This window comes from Pararge aegeria, chromosome 11 (genome assembly GCF_905163445.1).
Source record: "Pararge aegeria chromosome 11, ilParAegt1.1, whole genome shotgun sequence".
NCBI classification, from domain to species: Eukaryota; Metazoa; Arthropoda; class Insecta; order Lepidoptera; family Nymphalidae; genus Pararge; species Pararge aegeria.
In genome coordinates, this window is record NC_053190.1 from 18,259,295 (window position 1) to 18,275,025 (window position 15,731).

General features: G+C 37.6%; 1 protein-coding gene across 1 annotated transcript in view; it reads right to left on the reverse strand.

Moving 5' to 3' along the window:
- Positions 1 to 2,244: 2,244 nt before the first annotated feature.
- Positions 2,245 to 15,731, reverse strand: part of LOC120627652 (RNA polymerase II degradation factor 1-like) — a 64,558-nt gene continuing 51,071 nt past the window's right edge. The window contains exons 2-4 of the mRNA XM_039895665.1: positions 7,616 to 7,726; positions 5,249 to 5,443; positions 2,245 to 3,711 (exon numbers count right to left, since the gene is read on the reverse strand). Of these exons, the coding sequence (XP_039751599.1) occupies positions 2,521 to 3,711; positions 5,249 to 5,443; positions 7,616 to 7,726 (1,497 nt within the window). The 3' untranslated portion in view covers positions 2,245 to 2,520. The remainder of the gene's footprint in view (positions 3,712 to 5,248; positions 5,444 to 7,615; positions 7,727 to 15,731) is intronic.

Genomic DNA, 15,731 nt, shown 5'->3' on the forward strand with positions numbered 1-15,731 from the left:
TTTACATAATCGGGACATCATAATTAAAGCACAGATACCTACGGTAATTTTAAACAAAACACGCGGGTCTAATAACTTGGATTATGCGCCTTATACAGATGTAATAACGTCAACGTTACGAGTAAGTGTAATGAAATTAGTGAGTTGCTTAGTTTTAGCGTGAAGAAATGGCAGACAAACACACTTCCGCATTTATAGCATCAAAAAGGATATCCTCAATATTATATCAATAAACTATCCATTGACATCTTGGAGATGTCTCTTAAAAAGTTCAAAGTGTATTAAAGCTATAGAAAGCTAATAGAAAAGCTATAGCTTATAGAAAAGTCCTACTATAGTATAAAGGACTACGTAATCGATAAAAAAGGTAAAAAATCGGTATATCGGTATCGGTAATCGGCAAAAAAGGCTAACCAGGTTGCTCTTCTCTTAATTTTAAATGATAGTGTGGGATGGTGATAACAAAAAAACAAAACAACAAACTTAGCAACAGGTGGCTTAGTTTGTTGTGGGCTTCTTCTTAGACCACAAAACAACAAACTTAGCAACAGGTGGCTAAGTTTGTTGAGGGCTTCTTCTTGTTTTAAGTTTACGAATATGGTTATCGCCATCATCCCACTACCGTGTAATTCTCATGTAATGTAGGTACGCATTAAAAGTGCCACCTATGGGCGTACTTGAATAAAGATATTTTTGTCTTTGACTTTTGACTTTATATTGACTCAAATTAATTAACTCCTTACAAAAGGTTTGCCTATTAAGACGTTTACGCAAAGTAGGTGAGTAGGTAGGTTCTTCTTGCATTAATCGAGCTTCAATGTAATCAAAATAGACTAGTGGATCAGTAGGTACCTTGATGTAACTCATATAGATACATATTATTTAATCAGACACGGCCTAGAAATTACAATAAGTATAAGTTGAACTGCCTTCCGCATTCTACAATGTTTTACGGGCTAATTAATACATAATTTAGCGTAATAATATGTAATGGCTGCATAATAAAACACGTGATCCTTATTTGTAATCATAATCTTAACTAAAACTAAGAACAGATTTAATTATTTTGTAATCCGTGTCTCTCGCCCTCTTAATTCTGTTAACAATGACCCCGAAAACGATTTATTTTAGTTATATGAATAGTGTACGTCGCAACTTAGTATATAAACTGTTGCATGCTAGGTAAACTTAATATTTAGTTATAGTTTGTTGCATTTTTGCTGGGTTCTATCGGTTACCCTTGTTTATAGAAAACTTATTTGTGGGAACCTGTTATTAGTATTAAGTGAAACAATTTGTTAACTATATAGTATTTACAACTGTTGGTTTTCCAATTAAAGAAAAATAAACAAATAAAATAAAAAATAATATTATGATCTCAAAAAAACAGAAATGTAAAGTGTAAAGCAATTGTAAGCTCAGCATCATCACCTCAACTAATTGATTCACTGTTGGATGAAGGTCTTTTGCTGGGATTTATAGCTGAAGTCTTAACTCGTGGGGTGTTTTAAAATCCACGGTCCTGGGTGGCTTGTTTTCAGCGGCTCCCAGCGACTAGTCTGGTGTCATCTGTCAAACTAGTTGGGGTTGCCAACCAACCAACGTTTACGGGTGTAATGTTGCCATTCTAGTACCAGATTTTTACCCCGATTTTTTCCTAAACCGTTACTGCGTAAATGGAAATCACTAGTTGTTTAAATCATAATCAATTATATATGCTAAAGATATGGAATACGCCAGCTTTATTATGTTACTCGTATTAGCTTTTTGCTAACGAATTTTACCGGGTTTTTAAAAATCTCGCTGGAACCGTTAATTTTCAAGGTTAAGTGGAAAATACTCTGGAACCAAGTACGCAAATTTTGCAATGATCGTTTAAGCTGTAAAGGCTTTATAAGTATAAGTAACGAAGGAAATTTTTAAAGTAAGGGATTTTTTTCTATTTCTTCGGGAATGAACCACGGGTACTTTTCTGAGATAAGAAGTTATCTGTGTTCATGAATGCAAGCTATATGCGACCAATTTCATCAAGATAGGTGCAGTGGATGATGTGGTCAAAGGTAACAAACCAGTGAGCTTACAAATACACAATATCATATTAAATTAATGTAACAAACAAACACTATCGCGGTTATAATATAAGCATGGATTTTTGTTTTCAAGCTTAATCTAATGTTTAAAAAAAACAATCTTTTCAATAAAAATATAATTTATTAAAAAACAAAATATTACAAAAAATTGGTATTGCAATTTTACAAAAACGTCCATATCAAGAACGTGGTGGACTTCGGACAAAGATGGTTCGCGATTAATAATAAAATTAAGTCTTACGCTAAGATTTAGTTTAAGGTACTGAGACACAGCTATGTACACTCGCGGCCTGTGGCGCCGCCACAGTCCATGGAACTAGATATTCACTCCACCGCACTCCTCGACCGATATTTTACACTTGTACATTAACATATGGCTATATGGACTCAGTCGATCGATAGTTCTATCTAGCTCATTACACTAAACACTTCAAAGCTGGATGCCGTGCCCTCTCAAAAACGCGTCGATTTGACCAGATGAAGGGCTCTCCCCTCGGGGTACGTAGTAGTATTGCTGCGCCGGAGCCGCCGCTCTTTGCGGAGCCTGGGGCTGGGCAAGAGATAACCTTTGAGCTTGAGCTCTCGCCGCCGCCCTGTCTCTCTGTAGTTGGGACTGCTGAAGTTGTTGCTGTTGAGCAAACAACTGTTGAGAGCTTTGGAACTGCGACTCAGACTGCTGCCTTTGGTAGATCTCCTGAGGATTGGCCTGATACTGCTGCCTGTACACAGGAGCATTAGAGGGAATCTGTGGAGACGGGTTGAAGGGTCTTTGCTGTTGCTGTTGCTGAGCGACATATGGCTGAAGTCTTTGGTTGAGATTAAGTTCTCCCTTAGTTTGAGGTAGAGACTGGAACAGCTGGGTATCATACGAACCACTGGAAGGATCGTAGACCAGTTCAGTCGAGTATAGAGGATTGCTCGCCGAAGCGGGAGTGCTCTTGGAGCCAAGGTTTAGTGCGGCTGGTGTAGTGGACGGCCCTTGATTGTCGCGATGGAATTTAGCGAATTCTGCGGCGAAATCAATTTGCCCAGGTCTGTTGGAGGAAATAGCGGGAGCAGGAGAAGGAGAGTATTGAGGTTCGGGGCTGTATTGGATTTGTGGTTTGGGAGTGACTTGAATGATTTGTGGCCTGAAGGTCGTTGCTGGGGGTAATGCTCTGGCAGTAGTTACGGGCACAGGGCGGGGAGTGATAGCGATTTGTTGGGCCTGGTACGCTGGTCGTGCCGCTGGTCTGGCGGGCTGTGGGCGTTGAACGACGCGCTGTCTGAACTGCTGCAGGGGTTCCTCTTCGGGTTCTTCATCAGCGTCCCTAAAGTCGTTTTGGAAGTAGGTAGTCGCTGGTCGGGCGGTTGTGGGTCTGATCACTGGTCTCGACGGGTAGTTGGGTTCAGGGTCATCTCTCTCCGCTGAATCAATTGCAGGAGAGTCTGGTTCTTCGTCTTCGTTGGGTTTGTTAGGGTCGCAAGGGTTTCCGGACACGTACGTGAATTCTCGTTTGTTGCCATCGGGGTCGACGTAACCGTATTTCCCGCGCACAACGCAGTCAGTGCCTCGGGTTTCTTCTTTGAAAGATCCGTCCGCTGCTTCGTAGCCGAAAGTGAAGCTACCGTCATCATTTACCTGAAATTATATTAAAAATATGTTTGTTAATCATCTTATTTAGGAGATCTTTCTGGCGCCATGGTGTGCGCTGTGATCTTTTATGTGGTGGATTCGGGCTAGGAGGGGCAATTTGGGTTTTATAATTTCTGAATTTTCTCTGGTCTGGTGGGAGGCGTCGGCCGTGGATGGTTACCACCCTACGGACATAAAAGTGCCGCCAAGTGTTCTATCAGGTTACCCGCTTCCATCTTAGACTGCATCATCACCTGGTGAGATTGCAGTCAAGAGCTATCTTGTAATGGTATAAAAAACCTATCTTTAATTAAGGATACGCAATAATATTAAACCAAAAAGATCAACACACACATGGGTAGTACATATTAGGTATTTAACAAAGAAATCGCAATCCTGGCAAAGTTCGGAAAATTAATAATTGTAGATTTTGCTTTATTTTGTATCTATAGCTTTTGAAATTGGTGAAAGTCGCTGCCGAAATTACCACTTTGGTTTAAGGTCACAGGATGTTTGTGTGTACGGGAGCTATGGCGATACACTCGACCGTTACAATAGGAACATCTTCCTCCGAGCGGGTAATCTCGGGGACCGAGCTCGGGGACCGAGTTCCGAACATTCATTTCTGGGAGTTGTATATATAGGCATTCTTCGTGAACACTTCGCTGGCGTGATGCAGGATTTTTGTGGCGCCATCTAGTTCTGTAATGTGGAGACCGCTACATGTGTATTGAGTTGTACACGCTAACAATATGCCTATTATCTTTTTCTTAAAACGCGAAGACTGAATAGGTTTTACATATAGGGAGGTTGAAACATTTTATAGTTATTAACCAATAGAGTACTCTTTAGCAGTCCACTGCTGCACTAAAGTCCTCTCCAAGGGAGGGTATGCCCATAATCACCACGCTGGGCAGGGGTTCGCAGTAGATGTAGCACGCAATAGTAGCATAGTACTAGTAGTACAGCGGACGCTGCTTTTCGTTCTCTGTTATGAATAATTTTACATATTAAATAAATAAATAAATATACTACTACAATACACAACTCGCCATCTAGCCCAAAAGTAAGCGTAGCGTATGGGTACTAAGATGACTGATGAATATTTTTATTAATAATATACATAAATAAATACTTTATAATATAGGTACAGATAAACACCCAGACACTGAAAAACATTCATGTTCATCACAAAAACATGTTCCAGTTGTGGGAATCGAACTCACGGCCTTGGACTCAAAAAGCAGGGTCGCTTCCCACTGCGCCAATCGGCCGTCAATAATATAAAAAATATACTAATATTTTAAATGCAGAAATTTGCATATTTGTCTGTCTTTACTTTACGCTCAAAATAATAATACGGAGTAGAAAGGAAGTGACGGAGTACCATAGGCTACTTATAATTCCGGGAAAACAAATAGTTTCCACGGAATTGGTAAAAAACAGTAATAACGAGCACGAAAAACGCGGCCACCAGCTAAGTAGGTAAAATAGGTTAGTTCGGGAGAGGAAAATGTTTATTTCTAAGTCACAATGGAATCACCTTATTATAGTTTCTGATAGTCTGCACGGGCGGTTGCTTTGGTCCTTCCTGCACAGGTTTCTGTGACTTCGGCCTGGACTGGGGCGCGCGGTGCACGGCTCTGGGCTGGTACTCGGCTCTGGGCTGGTACTCCTCGTCAGCGCGCTCCTGCGCTTGGTAGATACCCTCGTAGGCATCCGGTGCTACTAGTACAACCTGGAATTATACACAACAATGGTTAAGATTTAAAGATGTGATATTAAGACTTTCGTGGTACACGAACAAGTCTCGACAAGACGTTTCGACAAATTTAACTATTTTTAAGAAATGATAGGAATATTTTGAGGAATTCAGTTTCATTTTTATCATTAGCATATTAAGATTCCACTGCCGATTATAATGTCATCGTTCTCATCACCAACCCATTAACCGGCCCATTGTAAGGTTTTAAGGATCTCTTCTTAGGCCGTAGTCCACCATGCTGGCCAAATGGTAGATGTCACAGGCATTGGATAACCCTATGGATACCACCCATGCATACCAATGTTTGTGTAAATTTTATTTTGTCTGTGTATGTGTGTTTTTAATGAAGTTTAGTACAATAAAGTATCTATCCATCTATTTACCTAACTCTGAGGCATGCAGGCTTCCTCACGATGCTTTATTTCAATTTTTAATGCAAGTGATACTTTAATCGAACAATTTGAAACGCACATCTCTCCGAAAGGGAGATCAATGCCCTTAACTTCTATCTTCTATCTATTCGATCTTCTATCTATCTTTCACCGGCTATCTTATGTCTTTATGTCATATGTTAGTAATAACAACCGTGGTCGCCGGCTGAACGTGTTCTCTGAGGCTAGCGAATGGACACAGAGATTTTTAAACAGAAAAACTATATACATTTAGAAGCCACTTAGAAGAGCTGCTATACTATTCTAGGTGGGTAAAGTGCGAAGAGCAATCTCCTTCTGAAAATACTTTTATAGAAGGACGCCGGACTACTTTAGTGGGGTCGGTAGCGAGCCGATCCTGCTCGGAGACAAAGAAGAGGTGTGACTACTATCCCGACTTGTTCATTCAAAAGCCCCTACTCCCTCTCTGGGTGACCTCAGGAAGACTGCAACTTTTGGTTGAAGTCTGTAAGGTTAGTTGACCGTTTCTAACAAGCCTACCCTCACTGACATCGGAAAAAGTATGAACTGATGAGTTCTCAGGAGTTTTTAGAGTTTCTCAATAAGTGCATGGGCTTTAGTGGGTAAGAATCCCATGTAACCCAAACACTCACGAATCCAAGCCCCGATAACAAAAGACTGCTTTCTGTCAAACTGATTTGACAAGTATATAGAAGTGCATGTGATGTACGCTCAGTCAAAAGTGTCGTTACGTATGTACTTTGTAACACGAATACACGCATACTATTGAATTACGGATTTAGTTTCAAACCTCAAACAGGTCTACATTAACCCAGATTCGCTACCAGTTTTACGTTGAGCATTTGATATGGGCATGCCACTAGTTTTTTGTGTCTGACCTTTACTTCTGAAACTACTATGGACTTTATAAGAAGGCTCAGAGTATTTACTCTGAGCCTTGTAGGATACAGCAGGTGTTGGAGGGAGCTATGCTTGTAGGATATATACGTGATCAAATGAGGCGATCCGTAGCAGAGCTAGAGTTACCGACATAGCTCAACGAGTCGCGTAGCTGAAGAGTCAATGGGTGGGGCATATAGCTCGGAGAACCAATGGAATTTGTGGTCCCAACGTGCTGGAAAATGCAGCGTTGGTAAACCCCCAACGAGGTAGACAGACGACATCAAGCGAATCGCTGGAAGCCACTGGATACAAGCGGCGCAGGACCGTGGGTTTTAGAACTCTACAAAAGATATATGTTCAGCCGTGAACATAGATCGGTTGAAGTTTTTTTTATACCACTACAACTTAGCCCTTAACTGCAATCCACCTGTTGGTGAGTGATGATGAAGTCTAACATGGCAGCGGGAGAACTTACATACGCATAAATGTATTACAGTTATATTAAACCCATATCCCATAGTGTCTACACCGCATCGTACACCACGGCCGCAGCCTTCAGAAAAAATTCGGAAGTTATAAATATCCAAATTGCCCCCACCTCCTAATTATGAGACTTAGCTACGCCAGGGAGTTCGTAAAAATTATGATGGTGATGAAGACTTTTGCACTCGGCGACCTGGGCGGCCTGCTAAGCTTCTGGAGTGAGCTCGGCTGGCTGGAGCGACCCAGCGGGGGGCCGTACCAGTGGCACTACGTACAACGCAAGGTTCCGGCCGACCAAGTAGGGAGACAAGCCTAGGGAAAGAAGAAGAAGAAGAAAACCTTAAGGTAATCAGCAAGTTAGGTTTACCTGTCCCCCTCTCTCCTGCGCCTGAGGCTCGTAGTCGTACTCGTCTACGGGCTGCTGCACGCGTGGCCGATGCCTCGCAGCCATCCCTGTCGCCAGCACCAGACAAAGCACCTGAAAGAAAAGGAAGCAACACTTTATCTCACTTTTTTATAGCAGTAATTGACGGACCAAGTAAGCCATCTGGGGATAATCGGAACTATCGTCCATAGATAGAGCAACACTTCGCAGACAGAGAAGAGAACAGAGAAGAGCAGAGGAGGTGCCGCTCTGTGTCTGTAGCGGTCTTCACATTACACTTCACATTGAATTGAAAGACCTTAAGCTATTAATAATTTATTTAGTTGTTTACTGCGAAACAAATAATGCTATTTTTGTTAATATTTTAAGTGAAGGCTACCTCTAACCAAAATTTTAAGTACGCTTTTCTTAGTTATTTATTAAAATGTTGGCATAAAAAAAATGTCATATAATGAAGATGACATCTAAAACATCGATGATGAATTTCTTGATGACAAGGTTGTCTGGAAGCAAGCCGTTCCGCTTTCATCACACACAAGATAGAACAATGATTGTAAAATTGTTAAATGATGTTGGAAAAGAGCAACTGCTGAGTTCCTGGTCGGCTCCTCTCGGTAGAATCCGCTTTGCTCGATGTTTGATGCTTTCAAAACCGGTGGTAGAATCATAAAGTTGTCGTTTTAAAAGTGCTTATATAAAAATTACTTGAAATAAATGAATTTTGTTGTAGGTACTAAGTACTTTTTTTTATTTCAAAGGTGGTTCAAATATCGTTATAGTTTATTTTTCAATAAAACTCTTACACTATGTAATTAATGAGCGTAAAATTTCATATTATACATGTTAAACAGTAAAAATATGCATATCACCTCACATTAAAATTCCATCCCCATATAAAGTTTCTTTAATCTTTTCCGATCACAAAAATATTTATAAAATTATTATTACAAATAATTACGCTTATATTTGGACAACAAGATGTTTAATGCAAGGCGCTGAATTGCATATTTATTTATTTACACGTTAAAGCATAAACATATATATGTTATAGCTGTTTTACATTGAGGGCTATAACCTTGAACTTTACAGCTTTACATTTATAAATACAAACCACTTAAGGTCGATATAGACTCTTAGTAAACAGTTGATGTCCTCGATTTTATCAGTTTAATAAAGCATTTATTATAAGATTAGTTCACGCTTGACTACTATCTCATCTGATGGTACAATTATGCAATCCAAAATGGCACGCTATGACCTGGAATAAGTAGGTATGTTAGTATGTTTTACACACTTGAAGATATATTACTACAATAAGACCCTGCTAGCATATAAGGTGACTGTATATTCTTGATTTAAAAGTACCAATATTTGGTTTACTTTAAAAAAATATATAATCCAGTGATTGACGGCTAGTAGTTCTAAAGTTGTTTTATCCCAGGAAAACAAGTGAGTTTTGTAAAAAAACGTAATAAATGCGGACGAAGAACGCAGGTAACAGCCCTAGATAGTATAGTTATATATAAAAGATGGAAGAAAGATGTGAAATAGTCACACAGTATACACTCACAAACAGCTCTAGAAAGATTTAAGTAAATACTAGCTTCTGCCCGCGACTTCGTCTACGTGGACTTCAGAATTGTTTCTAAAGCTTCGTTCGTTATCAATTTTTATCAAAAAAATCCAAAAAATATTATCGTGGTATGTACCCGTTAACTATATTAAAGAAATGTTGATTAACCACAAAAATCTTAGTTTAAAATCTTTATCAATTTTAAATACTACCACTGGAACTATTTGAGCGATCGGAATAGAAAGTACATAGCATAGGTGACATGTATACCAAATACCAAAGCTCTCTGCCCGCGGCTTAGCTCGTAAACAATTTTCCCTCGCGAGCTACATAAAGAATCGGGATAAAAGGTAGCCTTACTTCTTTTCCATACATGCATGCCAAATTTTATCCAAATCCGTTCAGCCGTTTTTGCGTGATTGAGTAACAAACATCTACACTTTCACAATTATAATATTAGTAGGATAGTATGATAGTAGGATAGTAGGATTATGTGGGTTATAAAGCGTAATATAAGTGAAATACAGTATCGTGCTGTTAGTTTGAACTGAAATGCGAGTTCTACGCCCTTTCTACTGTCAACCGGTCCGACTCAAGGTTATTTTTACTCGACTCATTTTGTACATTCGTTTTTTTAAACTGGGTCCACTAAAATAAATTCCCGATTGGCAAGCTCCAGATAGGGCAATGCTTAACTCATCCATACAACATAAATATATATTATAAATAAATATACTACGACAATACACACAACGCCATCTAGCCCCCAAAGTAAGCGAAGCTTTAGTTATGGGTACTTAGATAGCTGATGAATATTTTTGACGGCCCATTCGAGCAGTTTGCAACGACCCTGCTTTCTGAGTCAAAGGCCGTGGGTTCGATTCCCACGACTGGAAAATGTTTGTGTGATGAACATGAATGTTTTTCAGTGTCTGGGTGTTTATCTATATATTATAAGTATTTTATGTATATTATTCATAAAAATATTCATCAGTCATCGTAGTACCCATAACACAAGCTACGCTTACTTTGGGGCTTGATGGCGATGTGTGTATTGTCGTAGTATATTTATTTATTTATTTATTTTTATGAATATTATACATAAATACTTATAAAATACATATAAACACACAGACACTGGAAAACGCTCATGTTCAAAACACCAACATTTTCCAGTTGTAGGAATCGAACCCACGGCCTTGGACTCAGAAAGCAGGGTCGCTGCCCACAGCGCCAATCGGCCGTCCAATATAATTATATAGAAAGTCTTTTGTGCATGTAAATTCAACCTAAATCCCCTTAAATATGTTCTAGCATGCATGTGTTCCAGAATTGCTGTGTTCCGAACTGGAAGGCTTCGTTGGTGGTGCAATCACAAGCATATGCGGCTTAGCAACTCCTCAGGTTGACATATATGGCGGCAAATTGTACTACGTACTCTTTGCATGCCCTGCGAAGTGTTAATTTTATTTATTTAGTTATTTATTATTTACGTACCATAAATTGTGATTGTGAACATAAGATACATGAAGTGTACAAAGGAAAGCTTATCTCTATAAGAGATCTCTTCCAGCTACCCCAGGATGTGAGTAAGAAGATTTAATTGTGGTATAGGTCAAATAAAGGTACAATATACTTCATAACTACTAAGTATATTTAATATATCTAAATAATAACAAAATTCTACATACTAATACAATAACATTTGAATATACTATATATACAAAATACATAAAAATAATATAAAAAATATTTATATAATATAAATATAAATATATATCTATAATAAGTAAACAGTGATAAATATACTATGACAACGATAGATAATGCTCCTTTACATTGTGTTTAAAAGAGTGCACCGATCGGCAGTGTCTAATATGTTCTGGTAGTAAGTTCCAAAGGTGTGTAGCGTGGACGGAGAAAGATTTCTGGAAGAAAATAGTTAATCTGTCTATACGCATCGGTTTTCCACATAAAATCAGGTGGGCCTTTAATTATTGCTTTAAACGACCATAAAAACCCACAACAAACACGATTTAAGTTGCGGAAAACAGCTAGTAATAAAACAAAACGATAGATAAGATATAAAGATATAGAGATAGTAAAATAACAGCTGTTTACCTCAACAACAGCTCCATGACTTATTAATGTAACAAACACTAGGCGAAGGTCATGGTTAAACGACGGTGCCATCTTCAGTTCGTTTACCTGACAACTTTGAACTAGCTTTCGTTTAAGCCAGTTATGTAAGCTAACAGTTTATATTAAGTTTATGCACCAGATATAAAATAAATAAAAATAAAAAAAATAAAAATAGTTTATTTGGGTAAATAAAATTACTTTGAACACTAATGGCTGGAGCCTTCTTTTAAGGGTAGTATTACTACCCCTGTGTCAGAAGACACCGCTCTTCCATAACAAGAAATAAACATAAAAACGAGGGTAGGTATACAAACAAAAATATTTGAGTTGATATTAAAAATAATAGACATCTTAACAGAAGAAATTAAGTTAACTAAAAAATGAACATTAAAGAAAAATGACATTACAATATATTTAAAGTGTAAAGTAATTCGCGTGCGTGTTTGTGAGTATGCGTGAGGGTGTGAGTATGCGTGTGGGTGTGTGTGTGTGTGCGTGTGCGTGTGCGTGTGCGTGTGCGTGTGCGTGCGTGTGTGTGTGTGTTTTAACCTCTATAATTGTTTTAATATTAAATTATGCGTTTTAATAGCGATTCCACTTCATTATAATTTAATGTTAATAGAAATTTATTTAATATTTCTTTGCATGCATGCAATTTTTGCGGATATATTTTAAGTTTTCTGTTAATCGTGTTATATAAGTAACTTGATTGCGAGAAATATTGATTTCGCGCAAAAACAGTTCTGGTGCGAAGAGGTTTTGCCACAACAAATCGATTACGTTTATTTAAAGCTATAAACGGTAAAGATTTGTGCCTTCTAAGAACTATGTTCAAAACATATAGCTGCCTGACTGAAAGTATCCCAGAGGTGGAGTAGAGTTGTGAAGTAGGGAACAGATAAGATTTAAAGAACATTACTTTTAAAAGAGATCGTTGGGCTCTCTCTAGCTCAATAAATTTCGTTTTGGCTGCACCACCCCAGACTGTTATACAGTAGCATATAATTGATTGAACAAGAGTTATGTACACCGTATTCAAAATTTTTTTAGAAGCTATATGTCTCAGGCTTTTGAATATCCATATTAGTTTCCTGATCCTGTTAGAGACTAAATCTATATGAAAATACCAAGTCATTCGTTGATCTAGCACTACACCGAGGTACTTAATAGTCGAAACTTTCTGTATAACCGGGCAGTCACAGATCGCGTCATTGCGTAACTGTCCGCATGTATGAATCTTAAGTTTAAGATGTTGACCTGGTTGTGTACATTCACGGATAGTAAAACACATATATTTAGTTTTTTCTGTATTAAGCGTCAAAAGATTCCATACCAGCCACTTAGAAATGTCCCTGAGCCCTCTCTCAGCATGACTGTGAACTTCTTCCCAAGAGTTGCCAGTGAACACAATGGCAGTGTCATCTGCGTATGAGAAGATTTGTCCATGTTGTAGCTTTAGATTACACAGCTCATTGATATAGATTAAAAATAAGGTTGGACCCAAAACACTACCCTGGGGGACGCCATAATTAATATCTATCTCCCTACTAATATATCCATCAATCTTGATTACTTGGGTACGCTCACTCAGATAGCTCTTAAACAAAGACAATATCGTATCCCTTACACCAATAGATTCGAGTTTTTTGATAAGAATGGGCACCGAAACAGTATCAAAAGCTTTTCTAAGATCAAGGAAGACTGTGAGACATTTTTTATTGCTATCTAACTGTTTTACGATGAGAGTACTAAGTGCTGATACAGCATCTTCTGTAGACTTACCTCGTCTGAATCCGTATTGGCATTCAGATAATATATTGCGTTGTTCTAAATAATTAAGCAGTCGTATGTTGATTATTTTTTCAAGAACTTTGGAGATAGCAGGTAATACTGAGATCGGTCTAAAGTTACTAACATCATTAGTGGTTCCCCCCTTATGGACTGGTGTAACAATCGATTTTTTTAAGATAGCAGGAAAATTTCCTGTACTGAAGCAACGATTAACAAAGTGCGCAATGATGGGAGCAATCAAATTGTTAGCTAGTTTAAGAAATTCTGTTGGGACATTGTCCCACCCTGATGCACTACCCGTTTTTAGATTCACAAGTATGTCACTAACTTCCTTAAAATCAGTTTCAAGGAGGCCAAATGATGAATAATGGGAGTAGTTAGAGGTGATGAGCCTAGGTGGCTTTTGTTGCGGATTATTTAGAAGGATATTCTCGGCCAGTTTTTTTCCAACACCAGCAAAATATGTATTAACAAGATTAACAGATTCAGAAGGGGAAGGCTTAATACTTAGGAGATCCGTATTTTTATTTTTTGAGATATTCAGATTAGTAAAACTTTTAATGTTCTTCCAAAGTGCTTTATAATTTTTTGTAGATTTATTCAACTGGTCTTTTTCAAATTTACGTTTTAGTTTTTTAATTAAGTTATTACAATGGTTGCGATATCTTTTGTAAACAATTTTTAAGTTACCATCAAAAGAATTAGCACGAAAACTTTTCTGTAACTTATTTCTGTGCCTTATACAACGCAGGACTCCTGGAGTTATCCACGGTTTAATAATACGTTTACATTTAGGAATTATTAAAGTTCTTGTATTTTCGTCTAGAGAATCTTTAATTTTATTTGTTAATTCTTCAATTAATATATTAGGGTTATCGCAATGTAGTAGTATAGAGATGTTTTTATTAGCAAGACTCTTGAGTGCTTCATTAAAGTCAGTAATTGTCTTGATCTTTGAACATCTATATTTGCTACCAACTATATTTGATAAGTGAAGAAGTTGCATGGCATGGTCAGTAACAGTAGTATTGAGTACAGCTATAAAAGCACTACGTTTGGTTTTCTCTAATTTAAGCATACAGTGATCCAAGCAATTATCTTCCCTAGTTGGTAGTAAATGACCTGGAAGTAAACCATGAAGAGTGAGCATATTAAGGTAATTTGTTCTATTATTGCGTTCGTACGTGTGTTCAGTAAGTTTTGAAATAATATTTATATTTATGTCACCAGTTATTGTGATATTCTTGTAGGATTTAATATTTTCTAAATGCGAGTTAAGAGATTCAATAAAACTATCAGCACTGTTATGAGATGGCGAGCGATAGATGCCTAATATGACATTGTTGTTATTTGTTACTAATTGTAAGCATGATGCATGCACTAGCTGAACTTCTTTAACATTAACATTGATTGTATTTTTAGTATAGGCAACTACACCATCATTTTGGTTTAAATGCATAGTAGAATTATGAGAGATGTAATTTCTCAGTTGAGGAATAGGCTTATTTTGGCTCAGCCAGCATTCAGTAAGAATCAAAACATCAGGTTCGTGATTTAACTGGGACAAGGTCACACAAAAGTCATCAAAGTTACGATAAATACTTCTAATGTTTTGAGAAAGGACAGTAAGACCTTTGTTATTAATACTAATATGCTTTGGAAGATCTGATATTTCACATATCACTGCCTGCGAAATTTCTGCATTGTCTAGGTCGGATTGAGTTAGTGATGTGTTATCCATAATTTAATAGAAAAAGACTGGATGCAATGACTCTTAGCATGAATTGTGTGTGGCTAAGCCACTGATGATGACGCGTGTGTTTGAACGGGACTATATCAATATTCTTGTAGTGTAATGTGTTTGATGTTTGAGTGCAAGTGTGTGTATTGTAGTAGTGTAACATATTTTTAAAAAGCAAATAAAAATTAGTTGACCAGCAGTTTAAAACTAGATTTAGTGTTAATAAAAATAAATTAATAATAACAAAGTGTCTTAGTCATGCTCCACGTAATAGGTATGAGATCTGAGCTTCATCTTTTATAGTAATGATAGGGGAGTTTTCGTCCTTTCTTACATGAATTTTCCCAAACGCTGTCCAGCAGAATCGGTATGCCTTCGTTTTCACCAGTTCACGAGCAAGAAAATAAAGACGGGCTCCCTTAGGGGTAAGCTGATCTGATACAAATATAGGAGTGTCTTCTGAGGTGCGGAATCCTAGATTTTTGGCACACAATTTAGATTTGTGTTTAACATTATACATTTTACACAACCTCAAGATATCAGACTTAAGTATGGTAGAAGAGGTTTCAACAACGATTGGTGTGTTAGTAATGCCCTCTCTTTTCCCACGCACTCTATATATGTCTGTTATATTCGCATTAGTTAAGCTACTACCAACACATTTTGACAAACAATTGACCATTTCAATTAAATCTTCCTTCGTTTCATTACTTTTCTTTGGAACATTTTTTATTTCAAAATTTGATTTTCTACTTCCTCTCTGTAAGTCCTCTATTTTTTCTTCTAAAACACCAATATACGTTCTGTCTTCCTTAACTTGAGTTTCCAACTTAAAAATTTTTTCTTTAAAT